Raw genomic sequence first — 13,036 nt, forward strand, 5'->3', positions numbered from 1 at the left:
ATCGCTCCTGCGCAGGTGAAGGTCAGGGCTCAATATCCGTGCCGACTACTATACGGCTTACCCGCTTTCGTGAGATGATGAAATCATCTACATTCAAGATTAACTATTTCAATGTATTATAGATTGGGATCTGATCTCCAAGCCCCAAGAAGCTATATTTCCTTTCAATAAATTCGATAACCTCAAATATGACTCTATTTTCTTTAATATAATTAAGTATCGATGTCGATAAAATCTATCCAACTCACACCTCTACTAGAAAAAAAAAAACAAAGCAACAACAGACAACATAAAGTCTTAAAAATAATATTCTCTATACATTTACATAGACAAGAAAAAAAAAACAATTTCCCGTTTCAATAGGCATGACGAACGAAAAAGTAGTGTCCGTCTTTTAGATAACCAACAAATAATGGATAGCTACGAATTTTTTCTTTTCTCTCACAGACCAATAACAACGAAGATACAAAATATTTTAAATTACTGTTACGTCAATTTTGAGTACAAAGGACGATGGGCGTTTTGGTACCCTGTCCAACAGTGTTGATTCTAGTACCATTGCGTAGGTCTTGGCAAGGCAAAAAATGTTTACTATGACGACTAGTCCCAAATCCTTGTCGATTTCGCGTGACATCGACTAATAGAATGTGTAATGTTCATAAATCATCAACGTAGATGTAGTTCTTAAATCGAACTGTATTTAATAAAAACTGGTAAAGTAACAAAAAACAGGAATTAGGCCTTCTTAAAATGTTTGCCTGCCGACTGCTTTAAAAAAAGACTGTGCAGACCTTTGCAGTTCACGCAGAACTAGGTTATGTATTTGATGAAAGTCTTTCAGTATTTACAATCAATTAAGGTTGAAAAGTTAGGAGACGATGTTAACATAGTACATATTACGACTTAATCTTGCTCCTCAAGAGGTGCTGAGATAATGATGAATTTCTTCTTAAAAAAAGATGAATAGAAATGTTTTGAACTTTTGTCAAATCAGATGACGATTGTGTTTCCGTAGTATGACTCCATAGAATATTGCAAACTTTAGATTATAATAGAGTGTATCTCAAACAATGTAAGATGTCTATTAACTGAGTTTAAAATTATAACACTGACGACATATGCCTCTTAATGAATTTGCATATATGGATGACATACTTGTTTCTATGTCGATTCAATTTTTATCGTTACTCGGATCGGACAGCTAATTGAGGCAGGCCCCATAGTTTTCATTATTCTTCACGCAAATACCTTTCTAATGATATATCATACGTTACTGTTGGAGCGGGTACCAAATCTCATACAAAGTGCCCATTGTCCTTTTACATAAAAAACTCTCAAAATGTAATGCTTTAAAATATTATAAAGAAACAAATATATTTTCGTTTGGTTGTAATGGATAAACACAAAAATTACTGGATCGATTTAAAAAATTCTTTCACCATTAGAAAGCTACAATCTTCCCGAGTAACATAGGCTATATTTTATCCCGGTACGGGCAGTAGTTCTCACGAAAACGGCTAGTGTCTTAAATCTTAGTGATTTTTTAATGTTTTCTTAAATAAAAAATACGTATCCAATATTTTTTGGTTACTTAAAAAGACGGGACTAATTAGAAATACCATTTTCAACAATATAGTCACACCTATTATCTCGTCGATTTCCCTGGTTTCTCACATTCTTCCGTACACCGACAATCTTCAGAAATCGAATCTAGAGACATTAAGCTCTCTTGAGAATGCCTCAGACAAGCCCTGCACCGAGAATCAACCGAGTTTCCACTTTCTGACACTGATTCTAACGACTTCAGACTCTCGACAGACGTCAATTTGTAAGAACGTCTGAATTCTGCTATCTCTTCTTCACTCATATTTAGAGCCAGTAAAGAATCTCGAGCAATTTTGCCTAAGGAAGACACTTTTTTCTTCTTTTTCGATAGAATTGATTCCATTTTAGTTAACGGACACGGTTTGTTCAAACTCTCAGGCAGAGATTTCGGGCTAGAACCACTTCGAGTGCGTAATTTAGATCTTCGTTCAGGAATGTCCCTAGGTGTCGTACTTTCGGGGACTTTGAAAACTATAGTCTTAGTTTTCGGGCTCGTTTCGTCCGAAAGCTGTGATAGTTCTTCTAGAGAGTTGGACTTTTTAAGTTTCGCACGTTCGGGTATGATCGGTGATGTTCGTAACCCGATGATTTCTTTAGCTGTAAAAACTTTTTCTTGTACATTTTCTTCGACAACTAGCTCAGGTGACAGATCAATAATTTCTTTGATTTCTGCTTGTTTAAGTTCTTCGGCTAACGAACCTTGCTGTACTGTAGTTTTGACTACACTACCAGTCCCTACTTCGAAATCTCGATTCTCGTATATCAAGTACGACAATGCATCCTTGCCTAAATCGATGCCTTCGATTTTCGTTCCCTTATCGATTTCCGCGACTCGAGTATCAATTGTAATATCCGAATCGACTTTAACATCGTCTATGTAAGCTAGTTGTAAAGGATTATCGTCCTCAGTTTCTTCAATTGTCGCTATAGGTGCTAGATCACTTTGTGTCTTAATTTCATCAATTTTAGGTTCATTTTTTATTGCTTCAGAAACGTTTGGGTTTTTAACTTGTCTTTCTAATTCAACAGCTAATGCTTTAGTATTCGTCATGCTTGAAGTTAGTGTGTTTTCAGGGCTAATATTTTCCTTGATGCCTCTTATAACTTTACTTGGTAGTTTATCAACTGGCTGACCACTATCGGGACTGTTTTGCTTATCTAAGGAGTTTTCAGAACCAGAGCTTTTGAGAACGGCCGCGAACGACCGGGGCCTGGCTATCTCTTTCTCTGCGTTCTCTTGTCCATCTCTTACGAGATCATCTTTCATTCTCTCACTATCTACACTTCTCTTCGTATTACTAATTACACTTAAGTCTAAATTTTGTACTATTATATCTTCGGTGGTTTTGGTAACTCTTTCTTCTACGCTCTCACTCTCTTGCGTGGGAAACGATTGGAATTCGCTCAACGTATTATCGGTGTCTGTCGAAGGTGTTTTTGAGTCTAACTTTTTCGAAAACGACTCGTCTACGAAGGAGACTTGGACTCTTTCCGATAGAGTAGAGTCTGTGGCTTCTGAGCTGTCTTCTTCTCTATCTTTCTCTATCGTGCTTCCCCAGGACCAGAAAGAGCTGGTAAGAGAAGAATCTTTCCTAGGTGGAGTGCTCGATGTAGACTTTTTCTCATCATCACTTGTTAAACTTCTGGAGAAAATACTACTAGGATGTTGGAATAGACTTAAAAGCTTCTCTAAATGAGAAGGTTTGGCTTCTTTCTCTTCTGGCCGGGGTATATGGAAGCTGGAAGACGGTGCTACCCAGGAAATCTTTCTCATTCTGTCTAATCCTTTATTCTTTAACGCTGGGACATCGAGAAGACTCGACGCTCTTTTTGGTGGAGACGCTATAGTGTCCCCTATCTGATACGCTTCGGGCTTTCTCACAGTTTCTCTTAGACTGGAGTTATTAGTCAAAGTGCCTTCATTAGAAGAATTGTCTTCTCTATTCTCTGAAGGTTGTTGTAAAGAATATTCTATTCCCGAGTCAGCTGAAGTGACCATCACTCGATCATGTTTGGCAGAATCTAGTGAACTGACACTGGCTTCTAGACTCGAAAGAGAGTCGTGTATAAGTTTAGTTTTGCCAAAGATAGGAGACACACTTTCATTAGAACTGAGAGAAAGATTGAGAAAGTTTCCACTGTTAACAGGAGTAACGTCACTGGTAGATTCCATGCTACCTTCAGCGGAAAGGATGGTACCGGATTTCCGTCTATCAAGCGCCTGAACAGTTTTATTCTGCTCGTTAAGACTTTCCATAGAACTTCCAGAAATTTCCAAAGAAGAGTTGCTATCGAACACACATTCCACTCTCTTCTCCATAAGTCTGGAAACTTCTAAATCTGGACTATCCAGACTCGATTCGCTTTTATTCTTTTTAAGTAGAACACTATCAACAGGTACTGTTTCTTCTAAACTATTTTTATTTTTAACTAACACTTTCATTTCTTTAATTATATTACCTAAATCTTCTGTTATGGCTACGATATTTTCCATAGCTTTGTCTGTATGTTTGTCACTACACACTTTGGTTTTGACGCCAGTGTTCTTGTCACTTTTAACCACATCACTATATTTTAAATCACTTTGCACTAATATTGATTTAATACTAAGATCTATCACATTTAGGTCAGTTTTATCACGTAACGCGTCTGACTTCGTTTGAGTATTCTCGAGTTGAGCACTCGAGGTCGAGTCTTTAGACTCAACTTTTTTATCCGTTTCAATGTTTTGTAGCTCAGTCTTTGGAGGTTCAATACTCGTTTTTGATTCAAAAACTGCATGCTCAACTACTGCCATACACTCAACATTTGTCTTAGTCTTAGAATCACTTGTACTCTGTGTTTGAGTATCTTTCGCCACGTCTGAGTCACTGAGTTCAATTTCTTCACATTCCGGTGATTCTTCTATAGTTGCAATAGAAGTTTTCGGTAATATTGAATGCGAGGGCGACGTTTTAATCTTACTAGAAGTCTCTAATAAGTCTCTCAGTTGAGTCTTTGAGTCTATGCTCGGTTTATTCGGACTGGAAGACTCAGATTGAGTTGGAAGCTCAGTTTTGAGTTGAGCGTCTGTATTTATGATTTGTTTTAGACTCACTGGCTCAACTTTTGTCTTATCTTTAGGCTCAACTGGTATATTCTGTGTTTGAGTCTTCAATTCTGTTACTATTGAAATCGCTGTAGTTTGAATTGCAGGCTCAACTAATATAGTATTGTCCTGTTTATGCTCAGCCGGTAAATTTACAGTTTTTGTAGATATTTCTGATTCGAGTTTTGATAGTCGAGTTTGTATAGGATCAATCTTAGTTTCTTTAATTCCACTATTTTTATCAATATTAGGCTCAACTGGTATACTTTTATGTTGAGTTACTAATTCTGTTTGGAGTTGAGAATTCGAACTATTCTTAACTTGAATTGGATGCTCAACACTTGATTTTTGAGTGTATTTGATGTCGATTTTACTTTTACTTGTAGAATCAACTGGTATACTTTTATTCTGAGTAACTAAATCTGTTTTGGTTTGAGCAACTGGCTCATTTTTCTGTGGAATTGTAGGCTCAACTACTATAGATTGTATTGGTTTTTCATCAATATTTACTAGACTAGTAGGCTCAACTGGTATATTTCTATGTTGAGTCACTAATTCTGTATTTACTTTAGTAACAGTTTCATTTCTTGCTTCAATATTCGACGATTTCGCTACATCCGTATGAGTTTGAGCAGACTCAGCTTGTTTTCTTGACCGAGCATCAGCTTCTGTGTTGAATTGAGTCACTGTATCATTTCTTTGAGGTGTAGGACCAATATGACTCAATAACTCAATTGGGAAACCTTTGAGTTGAGCTTCTACTACTATATTATCTTCACTTTTAGTAGATTTGTTCTCAGTGATATTACTTGTTTGATTTGTAGACTCAACTTTCTGAGTAGATTGATTACTTTGATCACTTTTGACTTGAATTTGAGACTCAACTTTTATTGAAATCGGTTCATTATGTACTTGCGTAGTTACAACATTTTTCACTGTACTTACAGGTTCATTTTTAGCCTGAATCGCAGACAAATCTTGCGTTTGAGCATTCACTTCACTTTTATTAGGCTCATGTTTGATTTGAGTAGTAACATTATTCTTAACTGTGATTTCTTCTGTTAAAAGTTGAGCACTGGGTTCATTTTTAACTGTTTCTGTTGGTTTACTATCTGTTTGTACAGTAACTTCACTTTTAACTAGAACGGTCGGTTCACTTTGAACTTGGTTTAACTGGTCTAACTTAGATTGCTTCATAGCTTGACTCCTAACTTGCGCAGTAATAACTTTCTTAACTGGTTTCTGTACTAAATCAACAACCGGTTCACTTTTAACTGTAGTTATTTCACTTTTAACTTGTGTGTGTACTTCATTCTTCGTCTGAGCATCTAAGGATTCACTAAACTCAGATTTAACTAAAACCTCATTACTATGCGGTTCACATTTGATATTAGCATCATGTCTTATTTGAGTCACCACTTCATTCTTTGTTTGAGTGGAATCATTCTTTGTCTGAGCGACTAATTCTGTCTTAGGTTGAGTCAGAGCATCATGTTTGAGTTGAGTGACTACTTCATTCTGTAGTTGAGCGTATATGTTTGGTTGAGCGGGACTGTTAGGGGGGGTGGGAGTGGGGTTATATACTGAGTCATAGTTTCTGGTGACTGAGAACCGGGAAGGTGATTTTCTTGGCTGATTTGAAGCCGGGTGAACTTGTATTTGTGGTGGTTCCATTACCTGGGGACGAGATGTTTAAAATTTAGCATTTTGTTATTATAGCTAGTTAAAAGGCTGGATGAAAAGTAGCCAATGTGTTATTCAGATGTATAAAATATATCACTGCCAAGTTTCAGAAGTCAAAAAGTAACAAACACACACTCACACACTATCTGTCAAATTTCGCCCTTAAAATATACAATATGTATTGTATGAATCGATCATAAGGTTAAGCGACGTTTTACGTGATCGGACCATCACCAGATGGGTGGACCATCTATCATAAAAAAAAATATCAATGTATTTTAGTGTTAAATTGTTTATTACAGTTACAATAAAATGTAGTTAATTGATTTTTTTATTGGTTTCTATTTTTATTAATTTTTTGCGTATAATAAAGTAATTAATCTGTTTTTTAGAAGAAGTAATAAATACCGATTTGTGATCGAGAATGAGAAGAAGTAATATTTAGGGAACCATAACAAAACACATATGAGGTAAAAATAGGAATTTAATTTAATATTTTTTTAAAACAACCCGCTATCATAAAAGACCCATAATTATTGTTGTAAAATAGAATCTTGAATTAAATAAACTTCAAAAAGACATGATTCCGGCCAGGATCGAACTGGCGGCCTTCTGCGTGTAAAGCAGATGTGATAACCACTACACCACGGAACCAGTTGAGCTAGCTACTGAAATTCAGTATCAATATATTTTAGCTAAGTTATAAAAATAATCAATGTATGATTTTTAGCAGCAAATATATGTTTTAGAAAACAATGGATAAAAAGGCAGATCGGTAAAAAAAAACACTATAGCAGAAATCTAATGTCTAAAGAAACATACAAAGAAATTGAACAATCTCGATTCAGACTGTGCTATGGATCACTTTCTTATCTAACTGTAGATTTAAAAAAACCGATCTAGCCGTCGTTTTGCAATTAGAGATCGAAATTTGACATAATTTATGTGAAGCCAATATCAACATTCAATCTTTAATGGCAAAACAAAGGATAGATCGGTTATTGAAATACGCAGTCAGTTTCTTTTTTTCATTTTTTTTTTTGACACATCATTTCTAAATATTTGTTTTTTTTTTTATAAATATTTTTACCCCAAAAATACGTACTTGTACAACTTTGAATCTGGAAGGCGGACAGTACGGCAGCCGCGTGGGGGTAGACGATGATGATGAGGTGGACCCGCTACTGGCAAGCACACTCACACACACACACACACTTACTCACTCCCGCTCACTCACCCACCCAGTCACACACTTTCCACACACCTATATCTGCATATTTTTTTGCCTACTGTTTTTTTCTCTCTTATATCTCGAGAAATAGATGATTTTTTTCTTACTTTTTATTATCTTCTTGTAAAATAAAAATACAATTACAATTAATATAAAAATGAATTGCTGTTCGTTAGTCTGGCTAAAACACGAGAATGATCGGACCGCTTTAGCTTATTTTGGTTTTAAAATGTTTGTAGAGGTCCAGGGAAGGTTTTAACGATATGTAGGGGATCTGCTAGTATTCATATAGATAGATATACGTACTTGTACAACTTTGAATCTTGAAGGCGGACAGTATGGCAGCCGCGTGGGGGTGGACGATGATGATGAGGTGGACCCGCTACTGTCTGTTGAAGAATCGCGTTCGGGCGTCACTCGGGTCACCTGAAAAATTTTAATAGAAACATTAATTATATTGTAAATGTTGTTTAAAAACTATATTGTCATACACCTGTCTCTTAATAAGTAACTTTTAGACAGGCGGGATCTATTTTTGACCACTTTATCGTTTACCATCAGATGAGTGTTCCTATCATCAAGAAAATATTATCTCTCAAATTAAAGGTATAGTTATCGGCACGAATCTTGAGCTCTGACCTACATCTGCGCAAAAGTGATCTATTAGAAAAGAACCAATCCCGAGTGACGGCTATGACGCGATGCACTGCGGGCCAATCACCGCTTTAGCCCGCCCCCGCGCCTCACTTCATACCACAAAAGGGACCCAATAAATTACTTCTGCGCCGGTGAAGGTCAGAGCTCAAGATTCGTGCCGATAACTATAATAAAAGAATATTGCTGCAGCCATTATCTATATTTTTTAAGTATACGAGAGTGAAACCGCGGGAAAAAGTAAGTTTTTGTCCGGCTTGTGATCTCTCTCCGGTGGTGTCGGATTGTCGTCCCATCGCGCGCAGAGAGTGAAGGAATAGTGAGTGCACCTGTGTCCAAGCAAATGTGCCCAAACTATAATATATCCTGCGCAGCTGACTGATCTACTTACATGAGAACAGCCGCCGTAGCCGATAATCGGCTAGGAGGACATCATCATCATCACATGAACTTGAGCCTTAGGGTGCATCTACACGATGCATGTAGCTAGAACAAGTCACGGGACTGCCGGCGGGGGATGGCGCCGGTGACGGGGCGGGTGACGGGGCGGGGGACGGGGCGGGGGACCGTAGTCGACCCCGACGTTCTTCTTCGCCGGTACCCATGCCTTGCTGTAGTAGGTAACTAGTAGGTAACATATAGACTCACCATGAACCTCGAGGTATGTTGCGGCGCAGGCACGGGACTGCCCATGCCTTGCTGTAGTAGGTAACTAGTAGGTAACATATAGACTCACCATGAACCTCGAGGTATGTTGCGGCGCAGGCACGGGACTGCCCATGCCTTGCTGTAGTAGGTAACTAGTAGGTAACATATAGACTCACCATGAACCTCGAGGTATGTTGCGGCGCAGGCACGGGACTGCCCATGCCTTGCTGTAGTAGGTAACTAGTAGGTAACATATAGACTCACCATGAACCTCGAGGTATGTTGCGGCGCAGGCACGGGACTGCCCATGCCTTGCTGTAGTAGGTAACTAGTAGGTAACATATAGACTCACCATGAACCTCGAGGTATGTTGCGGCGCAGGCACGGGACTGCCCATGCCTTGCTGTAGTAGGTAACTAGTAGGTAACATATAGACTCACCATGAACCTCGAGGTATGTTGCGGCGCAGGCACGGGACTGCCCATGCCTTGCTGTAGTAGGTAACTAGTAGGTAACATATAGACTCACCATGAACCTCGAGGTATGTTGCGGCGCAGGCACGGGACTGCCCATGCCTTGCTGTAGTAGGTAACTAGTAGGTAACATATAGACTCACCATGAACCTCGAGGTATGTTGCGGCGCAGGCACGGGACTGCCCATGCCTTGCTGTAGTAGGTAACTAGTAGGTAACATATAGACTCACCATGAACCTCGAGGTATGTTGCGGCGCAGGCACGGGACTGCCCATGCCTTGCTGTAGTAGGTAACTAGTAGGTAACATATAGACTCACCATGAACCTCGAGGTATGTTGCGGCGCAGGCACGGGACTGCCCATGCCTTGCTGTAGTAGGTAACTAGTAGGTAACATATAGACTCACCATGAACCTCGAGGTATGTTGCGGCGCAGGCACGGGACTGCCCATGCCTTGCTGTAGTAGGTAACTAGTAGGTAACATATAGACTCACCATGAACCTCGAGGTATGTTGCGGCGCAGGCACGGGACTGCCCATGCCTTGCTGTAGTAGGTAACTAGTAGGTAACATATAGACTCACCATGAACCTCGAGGTATGTTGCGGCGCAGGCACGGGACTGCCCATGCCTTGCTGTAGTAGGTAACTAGTAGGTAACATATAGACTCACCATGAACCTCGAGGTATGTTGCGGCGCAGGCACGGGACTGCCCATGCCTTGCTGTAGTAGGTAACTAGTAGGTAACATATAGACTCACCATGAACCTCGAGGTATGTTGCGGCGCAGGCACGGGACTGCCGGCGGGGGATGGCGCCGGTGACGGGGCGGGTGACGGGGCGGGGGACGGGGCGGGAGACCGTAGTCGACCCCGACGTTCTTCTTCCCCAGTACCCATGCCTTGCTGCAATGTTACACAGGTACATAGTTACTATAAGAATTTTGACTTCATTCTTGCATAAAAGTTAAATATTAATATATACAAGATCTGCCCGCATTTTCAGTCTTTGATGTGTATGTGAAAGTGAGCGAGTGAGTGGGTGGATGATAGAGTGAGTGGATTGTCAAATAAATATCTAGGTGGGTATGTGAATAAGTGAGTAGGTAGGTGAAGGAATGAGAAGGTGGTGGTCAGAGTTAAAAGGGGGTAAATAAGTAAGCGCAAGTACTTAAGTAGTGAATGGGTGGGTAAGTAAATAAGTAAGTGATTAGATGGGTTAGGTTACTGATTGGGTAGGTGAGTGTGTGGGTAAGTGAGTGAGTGAATGGGTGAGTAAATGAGTGAGTTAGTATGACCGAGTGAGATGCTAATTGAGTACGCTGGTGGGTGATTTAATGAGTGATTTTTTACAGTTTAACTTACTCTAAACAGACATGCAGTGTGACACGTGAGGCTGACGTGACTTCCTGTGCACGGGGTGTACGTCGTCGTCGTGTCGCGTGGTGTCGTTGCGTCGGGTGAGTGAGTGAGTCAGTGTGAGTGAGTGAGTGTGTGAGCAGGTGAGTGAGTGAGTGTGTGAGCGGGTGAGTGAGTGAGTATGTTTGTGTGGGTGAATGAATGGGTCTGTTAATGTTTTTTTTTACAGTTTTACTTACTCTAAGCAGACATGCAGTATGGCACGTGAGGCTAATCTTCCTGTGCACGGGATGTACGTCGTCGTCGTGTCTCGTTGTGTCGTTGCGTCGGCACAGAGCGCGTATCTCTCGCGTCACTCGCCTGATGTAGGCAGATTCTTTGTCTTCCGCTTGTAGGTTTGCTGAGTCCTGTAATGGGGAAATATTATATCATCATCGACGTCGTCACAATCATCACCATGGTCGTCATCATCATCATGATCATCATCGTCATCACCGTCGTCGGCATCATCTTTGTTATCGTCATCGTCATCATCATCAAAGTCAAAGTCAAATCATTTATTTTATTTAGGCTTTTACAAGCACTTATGAACATCAAGCTAGACTATATTTATATAGACTATATTTTATCCGGATGCAGGAAGAAGTTCCGTTAAGACGCGGGAGAAACTACCAGAACAAATAATATAAAATATATTTCCTTCTGAAACCGTAATCACGTAATGTATTGTCATAAGATAACAAATGAAACTTACCGGTGTCGGCGGTTCGTCAAGATCAATTTGTGTGAGTGTAGTATTTTCCTTCAACGCCGCAAGTATGGCCGATAGCCCGGCACCGCCTAGTCTGTTCTCTCGGAGATCTAGCCTCTGTGAAATAATAGTAATCCTTTACATAATTTATTTATAGAGTTACAATAAATACGTAAAAATTGACATAAATATACAACGCGAAACGTTGAATGCGCAAAGACTGTTTTTTTTTTTATTTTATATAACAACCAATTAAACCACTTTCTCGCTACTATGTATTCTTCGCACTGTGTCACTTTCGACACTTTTCACAAAAGACGCGTAAACGACATTGTGTGAAACTGACATCAGGCAAAAAAGATTCACGGAAGTGACATTGTCCGAAAGTAATATTATACGAAAGAGTCAGTTAGAAAAATATGTAATTCTGCGTAAAAAATTTAGTGTACTTTTTCTTTAGCAGAGTGTCTCTTTCGCTTTTGCGATTCTGCAAAAAACACACCGTGAGAAAATGACTATGCTCGAAAGTCACAGTGCGGAAGTGACACTGCGCGAAAGTGACTCCGCAAAACTGACTCTGCTTGAAAGAAACTATGCGAAAGTGATTGCGAAATTGACCCAACCTTTATAATCAAAACCTTACCTGTAACTTAGTATCGGCCCGCACCAGGTCAGCTAACGCGGGCGCGGCGTCGGGCCCCAGGCGCGCGGCCTGCAGCCCGAGCGACAGCAGCGCCGGCGCCCGCCCGAGCGACAGCAGCGCCGGCGCCCGCCACAGCGCCCGCACCGCCTCCCCGCAGAGGGCGTTGCGGCCCACGTTTAGTACGCATAGCGACCATGATGACCGCTGGAAAGATGTATAAAAAATGTTAGGAAAAATTATTATCATTTCCAGTCTAACCGGATGCAGCTGAGTACCAGTGTGCCACAAGAAGCGACTGCCTATCTGACCTCCTCAACCCAGTTATCCGGGCAACCCGATACCCCTTGATTAGACTGGTGTCAGAATTACTGGCTTCTGACTACCCGTAACGACTGCCAAGGATGTTCAATAACAGTCGGGACCTCAAAGTCAGTTTAACGTGCCATCCGAAACACAGTCATTGGTGTCTAAGATATACTTAGAAAGTACACACAAAGTTAGAAAAGTTGCATTGATACTTATCTGACCTGGGATCGAACCCGCGCCCTCATACTTGAGAGGTTGGTCCTTTACTCACTGGGCCACCACCACTTTTTAATAAAAATATTTAATTAATATTACTATAAATTATTTTAAAATTACTTACCAAAGCTTTATTGAGATAAGGCGCACAGTTTCTTGTGAGTTGATTGTTCCATAGTACTAGAAAGGCTAATCCTCTCGCCTCGTGTCCGCCCACTGAAAATACATATAAAAACACTAGCTTTTGCCCGCAACTTCGTTCACGTGGAATAGTGACTACCAGCGGATTTTTGATTTGACCAATAGATGGCGCTATATGTCCGGAATAATTTTATTTTTATTTTTTTTTTGTAATAAAAACTATCCTATGTCCTTTCTCAAG

At 40.1% G+C, this 13,036-nt stretch overlaps 1 protein-coding gene and 1 non-coding gene across 2 annotated transcripts in view; both read right to left on the bottom strand.

Annotated features, from left to right (window-relative positions):
• Positions 1-1,383: 1,383 nt before the first annotated feature.
• LOC124644428 (mucin-17) overlaps positions 1,384-13,036 on the bottom strand; it is a 53,034-nt gene continuing 41,381 nt past the window's right edge. The window contains exons 8-14 of the mRNA XM_047183768.1: positions 12,779-12,870; positions 12,133-12,336; positions 11,493-11,606; positions 10,978-11,145; positions 10,142-10,285; positions 7,914-8,033; positions 1,384-6,370 (exon numbers count right to left, since the gene is read on the bottom strand). Coding sequence (XP_047039724.1) covers positions 1,646-6,370; positions 7,914-8,033; positions 10,142-10,285; positions 10,978-11,145; positions 11,493-11,606; positions 12,133-12,336; positions 12,779-12,870 — 5,567 coding nt within the window. The 3' untranslated portion in view covers positions 1,384-1,645. The remainder of the gene's footprint in view (positions 6,371-7,913; positions 8,034-10,141; positions 10,286-10,977; positions 11,146-11,492; positions 11,607-12,132; positions 12,337-12,778; positions 12,871-13,036) is intronic.
• On the bottom strand, positions 6,958-7,030 carry Trnav-uac. The gene has a single exon. It is a non-coding gene; the product is annotated as a tRNA-Val (tRNA).

Source organism: Helicoverpa zea, chromosome 30 (genome assembly GCF_022581195.2).
Source record: "Helicoverpa zea isolate HzStark_Cry1AcR chromosome 30, ilHelZeax1.1, whole genome shotgun sequence".
Taxonomy (NCBI): Eukaryota; Metazoa; Arthropoda; class Insecta; order Lepidoptera; family Noctuidae; genus Helicoverpa; species Helicoverpa zea.